This window comes from Bison bison, unplaced genomic scaffold (genome assembly GCF_000754665.1).
Source record: "Bison bison bison isolate TAMUID 2011002044 unplaced genomic scaffold, Bison_UMD1.0 scf7180017864362, whole genome shotgun sequence".
NCBI classification, from domain to species: Eukaryota; Metazoa; Chordata; class Mammalia; order Artiodactyla; family Bovidae; genus Bison; species Bison bison.
In genome coordinates this window covers 5,270,233-5,287,689 of record NW_011494934.1, presented here as the reverse complement: position 1 = coordinate 5,287,689, position 17,457 = coordinate 5,270,233, and the positions used below count along the sequence as shown (strand labels likewise).

The 17,457-nt window shown below is 40.2% G+C and overlaps 1 protein-coding gene across 3 annotated transcripts in view; it reads right to left on the bottom strand.

Moving 5' to 3' along the window:
* Nucleotides 1-223: 223 nt before the first annotated feature.
* COL12A1 (collagen, type XII, alpha 1) overlaps nt 224-17,457 on the bottom strand; it is a 120,258-nt gene continuing 103,024 nt past the window's right edge. For 2 of the 3 annotated variants that reach the window (XM_010855266.1, XM_010855264.1), the window contains 10 exons: nt 16,786-16,839; nt 16,382-16,435; nt 12,188-12,241; nt 10,725-10,796; nt 6,838-6,873; nt 6,662-6,728; nt 5,372-5,560; nt 4,379-4,447; nt 3,424-3,594; nt 224-1,262 (listed from right to left, as the gene is read on the bottom strand). In XM_010855266.1, the coding sequence (XP_010853568.1) occupies nt 1,102-1,262; nt 3,424-3,594; nt 4,379-4,447; nt 5,372-5,560; nt 6,662-6,728; nt 6,838-6,873; nt 10,725-10,796; nt 12,188-12,241; nt 16,382-16,435; nt 16,786-16,839 (927 nt within the window). In that variant the 3' untranslated portion in view covers nt 224-1,101. Of the gene's footprint in view, nt 2,410-3,423; nt 3,595-4,378; nt 4,448-5,371; nt 5,561-6,661; nt 6,729-6,837; nt 6,874-10,724; nt 10,797-12,187; nt 12,242-16,381; nt 16,436-16,785; nt 16,840-17,457 lie in introns of all 3 variants that reach the window. The other variant, XM_010855263.1, reaches the window with a different exon arrangement.

Below are 17,457 nucleotides of genomic sequence, written 5' to 3'. Positions count from 1 at the left end.
CACACATCCTCTACATTCCTAATAAAGCCTTTGGAATCTACTGGGCCTTTAAAGGCTCTCTCACTACTTTCTATGACTTCACCATATCATTAAAAATCTAACATTATTTACCATAATTTAATAGTAACAAGCTTTGTAACCGTATCCAAGGATATGAACTTGTTTGTTGTAACAATGGCCTGAATAATCCCAAAGGACATTAAAGAAAAAACATACCATGTCAAATTTTCAGTAGTTTTATTGAAAAATGCCTCTTTTGTTTCAGAAATAAATAATATAAGGCAGTGAAATTCACAATCTGCAGTTAAAATATAAAAGCAGCAATTCTATGTTCATAGTCTTGCAAACATTTTCCAACTGCTTTTGATAACTAAGAAACATTATGTTCTGGAAAAAAAAAAGTTCATACTAAATATACAACACAAACATGCAATTCCATCTCTGCAGAATAATCTGCAATTTGGCATAAATGTTAGCGTGTCTAAAACAAGGAGGTTTAAGGCAATATGGAACTGTGTCCAGTTGATACAACAACTTCAGCTACATGGCTTAAGGTTTGTGGTTTTTAAAAAGAGATGTATAAGAGCATTCTATGCCCTAATGTACGACAGAGAATAGAAAAGGAAGATAAACAGTTGCAATGGAGTGATTTTTCCCTCTTTTTTGGTTTTACGAGGGAAACTGCTTGGATGGGTGTGTAACTGAATTGTAGGTAAGTATTGGAAAAGATAAACTGCCTTCTCGAAATACACCATCGCTCTGGGTTCCAGGACTTAACTGCTTAAGAGTTTCACTGAGGCTGCCTGCTGAGCTACCTAATTAAGGCACAAGGCACGTTCTCTCCCCGCAGCTTTTGTGAACAAAGGATCTTGCAAGCAACTTCAAGGGCAAAGGTAAAAGACTTCTACAGACTGCGCGGGCAGCGAGCTAGGCTTCCTGCAGGAACAAGGTTCGCTAACAGTCAAAAAGGGTACTCTCCGATGAAGCAAGGCCGGAAGAAACGTGGCAGGTAAGACGTCCACTGCTCCGTCTGACCTGTAAATGGGAATCCGAACACCTCCCCGCGGCCCGGCCGCGCTGCGCAAGCGCGCGGGGTCAGGGTCACTGCCGGGGGCGGTGGGGCAGGGCGCGCCGCCAGCGCGCGTGGGGAGGATGCTCGCCTGCGGGCTCGTCGGCGCCGTAGTCCTCGTACTCGTCCGCTGTCCGCTCGGGCTCCACCGGCACGATGAAGGGCTCGTGCCCGCCCTCGGGCACGTAGGGCTCTGTCCGATTCAACATTACAGTTATGGCATGATTTGGAAGAATACACACACACCAAAAGCTAAACCATCACCCGAGGGGACTGCACTTCAGTCTTAATCTCATGACTATAAAGGCAGAGAAATTACAACGTTCTGATTCCATTTGCAGAGAGAATTTGGTGATCTGAAATGGCACTTGTTTGTAACCTTCAGAGGTCCAGCAGTAAATACAATCATTGCACAAACACCTGGAAAGGGTCAGCAACTGGGCCAAAGAAAACTGTCAACCAACCCAGGTAGGATTTTTTTGCAAATCCCCAAGTAACTTCATGACTTCAAATTCCTCAGTTCAGAGAACCACTGGGAAAGATGAGCAAGTGATGGGGAAGTTATATTAGCTCCTTAAAACTGAACTCTGGAGGTGAAAATCAATTATCACCAAGTAATATACAGTACACGACGTTTTCTGTGGCTGTCTGGCCCACAGCCTGAGTTACAACTGGTGGGTGAGGACCACCCGTGACGACAGCAAAACAGGAAGAAAAAAAGGGATTCTAAAATTTTGGTTTGAAAAGGATGATTACAAAAACCCAAATGAGAGTACATGTACATAAGGTAATCAGACATCGCTAACAAGCAAGAGATGAGGAGATTCTAATTCGATGTTATTCTGGCAGAGAGCAAGCGGCAGGCAGAAGCTGATTGTAGAATTGTTAAGTGATTTTAGTGGACAGTATCACATACAAATCATTTACAAGCCATAATTAGTTTATTATTTACATAAGGTACTTCTCTTTAACCAGGTTAATTGTTTTTCCCGAAATGGCATCATCTCCGCGGTTAGTAGTTTTATTATGCGCCTCTTTCACAACCGAGGCGCCTCATGAGCTGTGTTTGAACTTTTTTTTTAAATAATATTTTTCTACATTATTACTGAAATGCATCAGGCTTATAAACTAACACCACTGCTTTTGTCTCATTCAAGTTAGTATAAAGAGTCTCCACCCTCCTTTATGATGTCCACCCGGTTCGTTAACCAGATCTGTGGTGAGATTTCCATACAGACTCATTTTCTAATAAGCACGTGCGCAAACATCTCAGAAACAGGATTTTCATGTATTCAAACTGTAAGCAGCACTGGCGACTTAGAAAATTTGTTAGCCGGAACCTGAAACAGGTCAAAGATGATAGTTTTTAAAAGTTGAATTACTATGCAAAAAAAAATATCTATACACATTCATTTAAGTATGTAATGGTTAAATTATATATGTATATATCCATATATTTCAAGTTACTCATACATACCAGAAGGCAGAGGTAATTAAAATTTCTTTGATAAAGAATGAAATTGCAATTTTGTGAATGGTTTGCATAAGAAACTTAAGATTCATGATTCTTTTTGGTCATATGTAAGTATGCACATAAATATATAGATATATAGATATTTAGATATTCAACTACTCATGCAGTACTTGCTAGTAGCCAACCATATCAAACAGCATATCATTTTTAAAACTTGCAAGATGCTTGAGGGTGCACTGATGAAAAAGGTCACTGCTGACCACTGCCCACAGCATTAATTTTTTAATCTCTAAATCAGCATACTGCCTCTGTCCCCATAGTCCCCGAATTCAGGCTTAAGAGACTTCTGCCTCCTGTAATTGTCAAATTGTCAAATATTAGAATTTCGTGACCAACTCTTGAAAAATTAGGTTCCAGAGTTTATAAAATACTAATTCATGGACAAAGCGAAATAGTGAAATATTTTCAGTTGCCTCCACTATGTTATCAAATAGTCTGCCTACACATTAGATTCCCAAAACAAATTTTATATATATTCTTAGCATTCTACAGTTTTTTTTAGGCAAAAAAAAAAAAAAAATTCAATAACATTCTTTGAACTATCAGGAGAAACAGAAAGGTTTATGTTGTGATTTGATAAATGCAGAAGTATAGAAAGAAGGAGAAAATATTCAACTTCTATCAGTGAAATAATGTCATTAAAATTAACATTGATTCTTTTGAGAGAGACTATTACTATATAATCAAAACACACAACTGAAAGAGGTTCTATCTTCAAGAAATCCTAAAATCAACTTTCCTTCAATCCTAGGGAACTTTATTTCCATACAGGTTTTTTTAATTCAGTTGAATTTGGGTCCTTATAATGGCAACAACATACCTGGATAGCCTTGTCCATTGTATGGGATGCTGGCACACTGGGATGAGTCACAGTATCCAGGAGGACCCGGGGGGCCTCGGATACCTGAGTTTCCAGGACGACCAGGGGGACCTGGAGGACCTCTGGAACCTGTGGACCCTGGTGGACCCGTCCTCGATTCTCCTTGTGGACCTGTTGTGGGTTTAAGACAAATATTGCCCCTCTTGTTAAATGCGTCTCCTAAGGCAGTCAGCAATACTTTGGCACCGCCACTACTTCAAGACCAGCTGATTCTCTAGCATATAGTAAGAAAATATTTCCTTAGAAATCACCAGTATGAAGCAATGTTATTTCTGAATCTACTGATACCTACTCCTGGTTAACACAAATGTAAAGATTTAACCTCCAGGGCTGACCATGGTTGCAAGGGTCTCATGGACCTTATAGTGAAGAAAACAATTCATTCTCAATCTAGTAAACAAAATGCATAGAACAACTATTCTTTCCTTCCAAAACATCAATAAAAAGCCTGTGAATGAAATCTTGGGATGTGTCAAGATTTCCAACGAGGATATATTTCCTCAGTCCATTAGCAATAGTCTATTAGTCTATTAGCATCTTGAAGAACAGCGGAAGGAACAGGAAATGACACCATCCTTAACAGCTGTGAGGCCAAACAAAACAAGTAGGAAAAAAACAAAATAGGAATCCCATAAAAAGAAAACAGCATCCCTCTGTCACTAAAACTCAGACCCTAATGTATTAAAGTTAGAGTAAATCTTAAATAGAATGTGCTGAAACTTTTTTTTTAACAAAACATAAAAATGAGCAGGATCAAGAGGAACTTCTTGCTCAAATATATACCATGATGATCAGCCTGCCTGAAGCTCACAGGATGAGTTTGTGCCTCTGAGGAGGGTTGTGTGCTCTCTCAGTCCTTACATGTTCTCTTGTTTGATGTACCAGCAAAACCTACCTGGGGGGCCAGGCAGCCCTCGAGGTCCTGGAGATCCAATACCCCTTTCACCTTTCTCTCCCGGCAAACCTAAGCAAGGACAAAATGGTAAAACACAGAGGGAAAATTATCTGGGAAAAATGTAGGTTTCATCGGAACGATAATATTTGATTCAAGTAATTCATTTCCCTTAGTAAAAGCAGAACCCAATTTTTCACAGAAGTCCACTTTTTAAGCCAAAATTCTTTCTAGACATTTGGGTAATTCCAGATTCATGGCCAAGAAACAAATCTGGCTACAACTCAGGGGAAAAATTATTTGAAGAAAACAAATATGTCGAATATATTATTTTAGAAACAGTAATTAAGAACAGAAATCTTGAATAAAGAATTAGAACCCACTGAAGACATCTCAAAGGTACCTTAGCTTCAGTAACCCTATGAGGATGGCAGCTAAACCATCAGAATTATAGAAACATCTAGGTTTTCCCCAAATTGTTAACCACTACTTTCACAAAGTCAGTCCCCAGCATGCTGAAACATCTGGAATCAGATAATCTTGTTTTTCTTCTTCTCCTTCAATTATACTTATCTACCATGAAATTAAAGCCAAATAAACACATAAGACCAGTTCCAGACCCTGAGTAAAGGAACCAGAAGAATTTGGATCTAAAATCGTAAGGCTGCTTACATTCAGTTGCTGCCCAGCTCTTGCCAGTCAAAACAATTAATAAGGTTTTAGCGCCTGATTCCCTTTGCCAAGAAACAATTTTGCTCGCTAACAACAACAATCAGAAAACGGCATTGTCTTGACCGAGATCTCCTGACAAAATCTTCCTGTGTTCTAAGATAAGGATCTCTATAGCCTGAAGCTGCCTAGAAAGAAAAACAGGTTCAGGGATGCGTGACTCTTCTGGGGCTGTCCAAACAAGACCAGCGTTGATTGCCAAGCTCAGCCTTCCACGCGCTTTTCGACCCAGCTTCTACACTTCCAGATTCCTTCCTTGTTGCCTACCTCGTTCCCCCTGGGGCCCCTGCATCCCTGGTGTGCCTGGGAAGCCGGGCCGCCCCCCAGGTCCTGGTTCTCCTCTGGCTCCTGCGCTGCCGGGGGGGCCTGGGGGGCCTGGAGGGCCTGGCTGGTTGCGACTAGAGTGGTAATCATTTGGAATCTGGTTCAGCATCTGATTGAATCTGTTCATCTGACCTAAAAATTAAAATAAGACTTATTAGTCAGAAACCCAGAAAGGAGGGGATGAGGACATGAAACAGATTTCTCTTAGTACTTAGTGACATTCATCTCTGTTCCTGCCCGCTCCGGCAAACATTTTAATTAGAATCCCAACCCTAAAATAAAACACTCCAGTCATCCCAGACAAAATGACCCCTGATAAGAACACCAAAAACTGTCTAGTAAGCCATCAGCATTACTCTAAACATAAAAGACTTGTGAAAGTTTAACGTGGGTCTGATATGAAGCCCCAAGGTTTTGCCCGATGATGTCACTCAAAAGAGAACCTTTTTTAAAATTAATAAGTGACAGCATTTGTGTGTGTGTGCCTACAGCAGTGATAATCAGGCTTTAGTGTAAACTGAAATCACCTGTGAGTTATTTCAAACACTACAAATTTCTGGGTCTCATCTCCAAAGAGTGATTCACCAGATTTAGGGTGACCAAGGAACTCATTTCTCACACGCAGCATCAGTGATTCTAAAGCAGGTGCTCCTCGGAACCGCCCTGGGAGAAAGCTGGCCTAAAACTTCTGAAAAGGGGGCCTTGAGTTGGAGGTCACACTCAGTTTGCAGGCACTGGGCCTTATCACTTAATAAATTTCATCGAATAAGGAGAAAGAGTCCGTGAATCAAAAGGAGGCAATAAAAAGTTCCCCATCAACATGGACTTTTCAGGATCAAATTAATCTCCACGGTCCACGGTCCTCCTTCCTTAAGAGTTAGTAAAACTCAAACGTCATAACTTAAAAGATGCAATGATTGCTGCTTCAATGGAAACCCAGTAAAAAATACTAATGCTGAAACTGAAAGGTCCTTTTAAAATGTGATTTTGTATCAGACTGAATATAAGGATAACTGGCTATGATTTTACCTTGGGTTACTGTTTTATCTTGATGACAATCATTAAAATATCATCAGCTTTATCTAACAGGATACAAATCTGACAATGTATAAAAAGAGGTTGTGAAAATGAAATAGAAACATTTATCTTAGAAAGTATGTATCTTAGAAAATACTCTGCATTTTCCTGCAATTAACTTAAACACTCATATATTCAAAGGAAAAGAAATTTTACCACTTATCAATTGTTCACAGACTTGTCTTGCAACTGCTCGCATCATGTTCTGGGAAGCAATGTCTCCCTAGTGAATTAAATCAGCAAGTACGATCAGCATATTATTTTCATAGTTCCAGAGTTCAATGTTTAACACACAAAATAAACTTGTAAGTCAAATTTTAAGAAATACATACTCTGTCGCCTTTCTCTCCTTTCAGTCCTGATGGACCCTGAAATAGAGGAATTTCAAATATTACAAACTGACAAACACGGTCTAAAATGACTTATGAATGGACATGATGAAAGACAGCAAGGTCTACTTTCCAACAAAGTAGCAAAATCACACATTGTGTTCACATTGAAGTTACTCACTTTTTGCTTGTCTGTAAAAAGGAATCTAATCTGTCTCCCTCTCTCTCTCTCCCTCTCTCAGAAGCACGTGTCCTCCAAAATAGTGCTGAGATGTGAATTTTATGATCATGTTCAGAAGTTATGTATTGCATCTGCATTTTATGATGCCCAGTCACAATAGAGATCTGGAACTGAAATACATGTCACATTGCCCTTGCTACAATTCCACCCTTTTTTCATGTCACGATGGCTGGGGAGCTCAACTGGCTATTGTAGGTTAATCTTGGTTCAGTTCTAGTAAGAACCCAGACCTTGTAATAGTAAGACCTTCCATCAATTCCCTAACTAAACATGCATCTCTAACTAAACAACTTCTTCTAGTGATTTTGTGCACTGAATATGAAAGGGCTACATGCCTCACTTATTAAAGAACTTAATCCAAATGGTGGTCCCACATCCAAACAGAACTACAGAATTTGTTGTTGTTGTTCAGTTGCTAAGTTGTGTCCAAGTCTCTGCGACCCCGTGGACTGCAGAACACCAGGCTACCCTGTCCTTCAGTATCTCCCGGAGGTTGCTCAAATTCACGTCCGTTGAGTCAGTGATGCCATCCAACCATCTCGTCCTCTGCCGCCCCCTTTCCTGTTCTGTCAGGCCTCTCACTGGCCACGAGAACATCTTGGAAAAAGTCTTCCTTCTAGTGGAAGAAGTTTTTGTCTTTCTGTGTATCTCCAGGCTACCCCCTGAAAGGAATACCCACACCACTGACAAATCTAATGTTCAGATAACATCCCAAACTGCATCTTACCATCTCCAAGACTTTTGCCTCAACTCCTCAACTTCCATCCAGCTCATCTTCCTTTCTCCCATTTTTGCCCCTTTCAAGTCTGTTCTCCACAGAGAAGCCAGAGTGTTACTTTTAAGAGGAAAATCAGCCCATGTCACTCTTGGCTCCAAAGGCTTCTTATCACACTTAGAATAAGTGTGGGCTGGACAGACCACGTGATGGCCTCTGCCCGGGTACTGACGTCGCCTCTCCTCACTTCCTTCACTTCAGGTGCTCGGATCTCTCCGCTGTTCCACCCACGTGCCACACTCACCTCCCTCAGCCTTTGTTCATCTTTCCCCACACCTGAAATAACGTTCCCACAGATGCTCCCAGCCTCACTGCACCTGCTCGGATGGGCTCCCTGACTGCTGCATCTGAAATAGCCCGTTCACACCACCATAATGAGCCCCTAACCCCTTACTCCATGTCTCTTTTTTTCATATCACTCATCACCAGAAACTATATTATGTATTTACATTTTTGGTCTATATCCCCCCATTAGGATCTCCATGAGGGCAAGGACTTCGCCCTATTTATGGTTTTATCCAGACCCTAGAATGCCAGCTAGCACAGTTAGGAGTAAAGGAATAAAAATATTCCATCAGCAGTTCTTGGAAACATCCACTATACAACATCAGATATTGTACGTTAACAGGAAGACAACTCTGCATACAAGCGCTAATGACAAGTTAACAGTGACTGAGCTAAGTTCCCTGCTAAGACCTTTATAACATGGAACTGCTAGTTTTGGTTTTAGAAACTAAACGCAAATAGAAAACAGAAGAAAAGGAGGGGCAATTTACCACCTTAAAAGGATGGTTAAAGGAAGGAAATGGGGTAGATAACATCCAGATAAATGTCACCAAATTGTACTTATAAGAAAAACTAGAGCTTGACTCTCCCCTTACCAAAAGTACTAGACTCCCATGGAAACATTATTTAGCTTGGAGCCTTTTGTAAATTTCAGGGAATCTTTTTTGCCTTAACTGCTACTTTGTTCCCATTTGTTGTTTTGTTTTGTTTTAATTTACTGCCTTTCTGAGATTGGTCTAGTATGTACCATTTAGAACTCATCTTTATTGCCAGTATCTTGAGATCTCATTTCAAGTAAAGGAAGTAGAAATTTCTTTCAGGTTTCTAGCTGCAGCCATCAATTACATCAGTGATATTCTTATGTTAAACTCTATTTTTGGTCATCATAAAAAGAAATAGAATTCTGAATGGGTTGAAAAGTTCTGTGAATTCTGAATGGGTTGAAAAGTTCCATGCACTTCTAACCGCTCTTGTGAAGTTTCTGCCATGATTCATTAATGAAAAGAGAGTAATAAAGTCGTGCTAGAGTATACACAGAGTATGAGGCATATCAGGAGGCCTTTCATCATTATGCTGCTTGCTTAATTTTATGTAAACGTAGAAGGAGCACCATGGCACATAAAGATTCTACCCTAAGTTCAGTTCAGTTCAGTTCAGTCGCTCAGTCGTGTCCGACTCTTTGCGACCCCATGAATAGCAGCACACCAGGCCTCCCTGTCCATCACCAACTCCCGGAGTTTAAACTTTTTTAACTTGGGTTTATACTTGGGTTTATACTTTTTTTTTTTAACTTGGACAATACTTAAGAGAAGTTCCATTCAGAGAACAGCTCTGATAGGTGTGTCATTACTAATATCGGACTTCATGATCTCTGAAATAAATTTTTATATTTCAGAATTCTACTCAAAAAACTGCTTAAAATAAATTTATTCTTCATAGACATAAATAGGGAAGAGCTTGTAAGGAAGAATGTGGAGCCCAACAGTCATTACAAATATGTGCTCAGTCGCTCAGTCATGCCTGACTCTTTGCAACCCCATGGACTGTAGCCCACCAGGCTCCTCTGTCCATAGAATTTTCCAGCCAAGAAAACTGGAAGGGATTGCCATTTCCTACTCTAGGGGATCTCCCCAACCCAGGGATCAAACTCCTGTCTCTTGCATTGGCAGGCAGAGTCTTTACTACTAGCGCCATCTGGGAAGCATTCAGTTTTGGATTTCTAAATTTGCAAATAGAAGATATGCATTATACCAGCTCCACTGTTGGAGAAGGTAATGGCACCCCACTCCAGTACTCTTGCCTGGAAATCCCATGGATGGAGGAGCCTGGTGGGCTGCAGTCCATGGGGTCGCTAAGAGTTGGACACGACTGAGCAACTTCACTTTCACTTTTCAGTTTCATGCATTGGAGAGGAAAATGGCAACCCACTCCAGTGTTCCTGCCTGGAGAATCCCAGGGACGGGGGATCCTGGTGGGCTGCCCTCTATGGGGTCGCACAGAGTCGGACACGACTAAAGCGACTTAGCAGCAGCAGCAACTCAACTATTATTTTAATCAAAACATCTGATAAAAAGAAAGTTAAACTAGATATGAGTTGGAGCAGGGCAGTGTAAAAAAGTAAGACAATGGATTAGATAAATTCTTTTAATTCTGGGGCTAATGCTCTAGTGCTCTAGCATCCTCCATAGAAGAGGCCACAGGACGTTCACAAAGGGTTAACTTGCAGAGCATCCACGGGGGCGCCATGCACCATCATGTTTTTCTGTCTTAAGCTGCATACCACTCCTAAATAAAAAGAATGATTCTGCTGACCCAGCTCTGAGTGTTTATACAGTGCAGAAATATGTGTCTTGGCTCATAATCCCATTCTCCTTTTAAAGAAACCCTATGACCACAATTTTCATCCCAGAATGTTATAACTTGGAGAGAAAAATTTTAGAACTAGTACTGAGTTAAATCCATGGGTTTAGCATAGTTTCAACAAATGCTTCAAAAGTATTACAGCAGAGATAACATAAATATGCCACAGTCTTGCAGTCTCTTCATCACTCACAGTGGAATGACTAGGCATGCAAGCCATCCACTTACTGGTCTGCCGTGATCTCCGGGCTTTCCTGGTTTCCCACTTGGTCCTGTGACTCCTGGAGAGCCTGGACTTCCCTGCAAGACACAGGCAGAGAAAACAAAAGGTTACCATGAAAGAGGAGTCCCATGTAAAGTAAACTAACAAAGCACAGAGGGTTTTGAAAGCTTTCAGCACATTAAGGAAGAATAAAATTAAATTTAAGATAACATGGAGGAAAAAAATATTGAAAATTCATATTCAATCTTTATGGAGTGTATAGTTGAAAAATACACTTGAGATCATTTGAAAAATATATACATATACTGTTTTCAATCAGTTTAACCATTCACAGACTGGGATCCTAGTAAATTGGCTACTAAGTGAATTTACAGAAAGCAATTTCTTTTCATTTATTTCTGTTATCAAAATAGAAAACACATCAAAAGACAGGAACGAAAATTTTGTTTGGGGAAGAAATTGAGAAGGTATCTGAGCACCATGTCGTGGAGTTCATCTCCAGGAAGTTGTAGCTCAGCCTAGAAACTCACTTTTTCTTTGGTGCATTCAAATAAAGCGTAATTCTCTTCTATCATATCGGCACCCTCAAACCCATCAAAACCGTAAGAATTTCTCCCTTTTAGCACAACTTTAAGAAACTTTAGCCATAGTTTAGTCTGTGGGGTGGCAAAGAGTCAGACATGACTGAGCGACTTTCACACAGCCATATTTTAGTAAAAATGTTTATAATATTGCTAGACAATACATTATCTTCTAAAGCTAAAACTTCCTTAAAATGGAATCATCAGATTTCTGTAAAACAATCTTCTATTCATCAATCATATACATTTTAATCTCTGTAGTAAATACTTTAAATGAAAGTTTACTATACATTTTCAACTCTACTTGAGAACATATATATTAAACATGAATCATTCATATCTAGCGAGAAGCCATAAAGAGCATCCATTACCTCCAACAACGTAATTGCAATCTCACCCGGAGGCAAGTATACAGATATTTCTTTCAGAGTCATTGGCTTCAGTATTTTTCCCAAAGATCTTAATTAGAAAACCTATTCAGTAAGAATTACATCCTCTGAATGACTTAAAACTGTTCAGTAATTAATATCCTTAAAATTCAAATATCATAAGCTACAGACTCATAATTCTAGAACAGGAAATGACCAGCAAGATCATAAAACCCACCACTTAATGTACACATGGAAGGAACTAGAGCACTAACCAGTTAGGGATATTTTTCTGTTTTTCAAATATAACTTCATTAAACAGAAAGACTCTCTATTTTAACACATCTGTTTTCTCTAGCCAATTTTGTTTTAGGAGAATAAAAACAAGCAGGTCCCTCAACCGTGTGGTCCACAGCACAAATGGAACATGCCTCAAAGGTCAGGTTACTGAGTTTTTTCCTAGCGAGTTGGGGTAGGGGGTCAGGACAGGGAGACGAGTGTCACGCATTCCATTCTTACCGGTGGTCCAGGGGGACCCCTGGGTCCCATTGCTCCATCTTTTCCAGTGAAGCCCTATTGTAAAAATGAAATTATGTGTGGATTAGTGAAATAATGACCAAGCAAAGTGGAAAGAAACTAAACAGGATGATAAAAGTGACAGGTGAGGGATTTAACCCAAGTGCAGGTAACTTTTCAATATAAAGACAAATATGCCAAAAAAAAAATGCTTTCCATTTAAGTTATGCCTTTTACTGAATAATTCAGTTCTAAACTCAGTCATTTATAGGGTTACAAATAAAATCGTTTTAAGAATTAAACTAGTCTTCTCCAAAGAAGGCAGTTTCCTATTATGAAGATACTAACTTTTGCTTTTGTAAGAGTATAAAGAAATCTACAGGAAGACTAGCCCTTTCTACTAAAAAGTCAACGTCCACGAACTGGCCTGGGAACGATCAAAATAGGATGAAGGGAATGTTGCTGAGGAAACCAGGTGACGTCATAGAAGATGCAGGAGAGGCCAACCACCTGGTCAGAAAACTCCCTTCCTTGTTTCCAGACAGCCAGGACAGGACCACTGTTGCTTCACTCCTGGCTGATTTCTCTCCCCCTCTCCAAGCAAGAGGCAAAACTATCTTAACTCCACCACTCAAAAAGAAAGGAAATCTTCAATCCCCACTTAACTGTTTAGTGGTCCATCTCTCCTCATCTCACTTACAGGCTAGACCCATACCAGATCAGGTTGAGAGGAGAGATGTACCCAGGAGTGGTGGGCATCTCTGTGCAGCTTGCACAGTGCCAGACGACCTCTGCCTGGAATGAGTCACTCACTGCCTGCTTAGTACTCATCCCAAGTGCAGACCTCTGAAATCCAGCCGAGGATTTCTGAGTCAGGCAGTTTTTTATGGTTGCTGCATTCCTCTGTCAAAGGAAATTTTTGCCTCCTTTGAGAATAAGTGATAATTTTATGCATATTCTTGGATCCTAGCAAAAAGTCAAGAACATTTGGATCACTGCCTGCATTAAGTATCCACACTGCCATCGATTTTTACAAAAGAGGAAGTTTAAATGATTTCTTTAAAATTGCATTAGAAATAGTCTGTCCCTTCAAAAAAATTCAGAAACTTATAGAGATAAACATTTCAGACTGTTTTCTGGAAGATCTAGGCCTGCTTAACAAAAAACAGACTCTAAATTCATCTGATATAACATCAACACCACTCCTGGGAGCCACTTAAGAAGCAAAAATGCTCCAAGTCTGGTTTGCACAGTTGAATGTCATCTAAATTTCCTCCGACCACTGTAGAAAACACTCTTTTTCTTTCATTTTTTAAGGTAAGTATCATGTCTATGAATAATCCTCCTTCAGTCATCCTAAGAACTTCCTGATCAACCATTTTCTCTTTTTTCCTTGCTTTACTGAGCTATAATTGACAAATTAAAATCATATGTATTTATGGTGTACACGTGATGTTTTGATACATGTAGACATTGTGAAATGATTACCACAAACAAGATAACACCCATCACCTCACAGAGCTATCATTTTTTATGTGGTGAGACTATTTAAGATACACTCTATTAGCAAATTTCAAGTACACAATATAGTATTAACTATAGTCATCATCATGTACATTAGATCTCCAGAACTTATCTGGCATAACTGAAACTCTGTATCCTTTGTCTAATATCTCCCCATTTTGCCCTCTTTTTCAGCCCCTGGCAGCCACCTGCTTCCAGGAGTTCAGTTTTTTTGAGATTTCATACATAAGTGAGATCATGCAGTATTTCTCTTTCTGTGCTTTGCTTATTTCAGGTGGCATGTCCAGGTTCAAGATTTATCCATGTTTTGGGAAATAATAGCATTTCCCTCTTCTTTTAAGACAGAATAATATTCCATTATATATATTAAACATATATTCATATATAAAAATACCACATCTTCTTTATCCACTCACTCATGGGTGGACAGTTAGGTCTAACCAAGTCATTTTCTCTTAGAAGTAACATATACCTAAATTGGGATGAGGCAGATTCTATTCTGGTGACCTCAGAAGGGCTAACACTGAGCCATCTGCAGAACTTTGTGCTGCAAATTTTATTTTTTTTACTTTCCATTTTCAAAACTGCAGCAGTTATTGCTGCTTCCCTCCATGGGAGGATGGCCGAGAGGACCTGTGGTCGCTTTCACAGACGCACGTGTATGACTTGCCTGAACATGTACTTGTCTTGCTACTTTCTAACAGGCCCCACAACTGTGGCTCATTTGAAAATCCATCTGTGCTGAAGGTAACCTAAGCCTCTTGCTTCTACCAACTCCACCTTGCTAGAGACATCTTCCTTCATCACCATGGTCTTGGGCGTGCTCTCCTGAGTTTATTCTCTTCTCTCCCACCACAGGGTTCAAATTTCTTCCTTCCTTTCTTTCTTCATTCCTTCCTTCCACTCTCTGTCTCCCTTTCTCTTTTGGCTGAGATGTCTGCACCCAAAGTCTAACTTTCCAAAACCGTTTTATGTTCCATCAGCTGTGACTCCTACTCTCAGCATTAGTGACAGGAAACTGAGTTGTAGGTACAAGGCTGTGATGGAAAAAGGACGAATAATTTCCTGAAAACCTTCCTCACTCTCAACATGAGGGTCCTGGGTTGCCTCACCACAAAGCTGGATTCACTGATTAAAATGTGAGACTGAAAAACACTGTCCTTCCCACCCCTCACTTTCAGGGAAGCAGTGATGGTGGGGATGGCTGCCTGACCACCAGCTCAGAAGAAGCATGTTGATGGGGTGGGCACTGACCACCCAGCGAGTCTGCATGGAACCCATGCTGAATCACGTGCCAACCCAACATGGCTTTCGTAGTAGCAGTGGCAAGGGAGGCAGCCCATCATTACTTCTGTTTTTTTTTTTTTTTTTTTTTTTATTGGAGTATAGTTGATCTACAATGTTGTATTTAATTTCTGTTATACAGCAAGATGACTCAGTTATACATATATATTCTTTTTCATATTCTTTCTTATCATGGTTTATCATAGGACACTGAACTATATTCAATATCCATTATTACTTCCTGACTGTGATACTTTTGGTTTTGTTGACTAATTGTATAGACCAATTGGTCACCCTTGCAATATCATTGTGGTCCTTTATTATAAGACAAGAATTCAAATAAAACTAGAGTGCCAGTCTCCAAAGAGTCAGAAGAACATGTATAAGTGCCAGCAGGTCCCAGGCTCCCAGAGAATAGTTTTCTCTTTGACCTCATTTTCTCATAAATTCAAGAGTAGGCATTGGAGCAAATAAATTTCATTGGCAAATCATCCAACATTTGGTATTATCTGGGCAAAACTTTGCTCCATCTCTTCTTTGGCCCAACTCTTCTGCCCCATGGTGTCTTGGAGGTGTTAAGGTTAGCAAATCAATGCGTGAGTGACAACTATTATAGCCCTGGCCCTCTCAGAGCCTGCTGCTAGCCTTATGTTTTGACTTGATTAGTCAGAATACAGACAACACTCAGACTGCTGTCTAAACTAGAAGGTGCTGAAGTCATTAGTGACTTGGTTCTGAGCAGCTCTAAAACCTTCTATTAAAGCATCTGTGGTCTCCTATGAAACCAAATGTTTCTGTAACATTAAACAGGGCACAGAACTCACTGTGCTTCTCATCTACTTGTCATAGAAAAAATTGGGTCTCCTGTACTGATTTCCTCATAACTCAAGAACAGACCTGAGATCTGCCATAAAAAAGCAAAATTCCTACTAAGTTCCAGGTGCTATCCATCACAGAGGCCTGCAGATGGTATCTGAGTTCTAAAGGTGTAGAAAAGATGTCCCTGACCACATACAAAGTGCCAAGGGAATCAAGACTATTCTTAGAGTTACATAAAAGATGCCTCATAAAAAAATTTTAATTTTCAGATTTAATGCAATTTTCTAGGATTCTTGAATCTCTTTCCAATGAACCAAAAGTCGTTGGTTTTCAGAGCATGCTAAATTTTTTAAAATTTCCAAAATTCTAACAACTCATTTAAAGTCCCACCATTTTGTTTCATAGACCTTGAGATTGTCCTGGTGTCAGTTGGTCCACTGATATTAGCTTTTCTGCCTCCTATGAGATATGTGAACTCTGCCATTTCCAGCCACACCAACTGAACTTTGGGATAGGGGGTTAATTAATAGGCAATAATCATGTCGTTAGAGGCCATGCAAGAAAACTTACTCTGTCTCCTGGAGGGCCCATTGGTCCTGGTGGGCCAGGTAATCCTGGAGTTCCCTACACAAAAGGAAACAAGCAAGAAAACACTGTAATAAACTTCTTGTGTGAGGAAAGGAATTCATGTCCTTCTCCAAAATGTTTGGCAGAAAAGTCAGGGGACTCTGAGAAGGAACAGAAACTCAGTACTGAGCGCAGAGCCAGCCTGAGGGCTAGACGCTAGCTCAGTCAACAAGCCCAGACCTGACTGCACAGCCCCAGCCTGAAGCCTCAGACCAGGCGACGGAATGGAAAATGGCCAGGCTTCTGCTCTGCGGCTTAACCTTGGTTCACCTTCTGAGGCACTACAAGGGCAACTTTGCAAAGAACACTTGACGAGTCAAGAAAAGGCAAGGTGAAGAACAACTCACAGTCCTGCCTGGAAGTCCTGGCTCTCCGGCATCGCCCTTCATTCCCTGGCGACCCTGGAGCAAGCAGTGGGAAAACAGGTCTCAGCATTTTACAGAAATTAAGTGAAAGGGAAGACGTGAGTCATTCCTGAAATCTCTATCACTTCATAAATCCAATGAAGCATATTTGTGAAGGGAGATGAATAAATTATTTTGGGGACTGATGCTCACTTTTTAAACTACAAATGCTGTTATAATTTCCATTTATCATGTTATGGGATCATTTTATGTAATCATGGGATAATATGCCTTTTTTAAAAGAACCCAAGTTGAAGGGGAAACTATTTTTATTATTTAACATATTTAATTTGGTGCTAACTGTAATGGAGAGTCAATGAAATGTAACATAATTTTGTTCTGTATAACTACATGCTAAAAGACACTTGTTAATAGGCAAATCTGAATTAAAGCTGATAATTTAATAGTAGTAATAAGAAAATAAATAGAAATAAAGCTCCCCCAAACTCCCCTGGGGATGTACGAAGCTAAAAGTAGATGCATTCAACCCTGTTCCTGTTTTACAGCTGCACTGAGAGGTACCAGGGTCTTAGTTCCCTGACCAGAGATTCAACCTGTGCCCCCTGCAGTGGCAGCTCTCAGTCTTAACCACTGGACCACCAGGGGAGTCCTGCA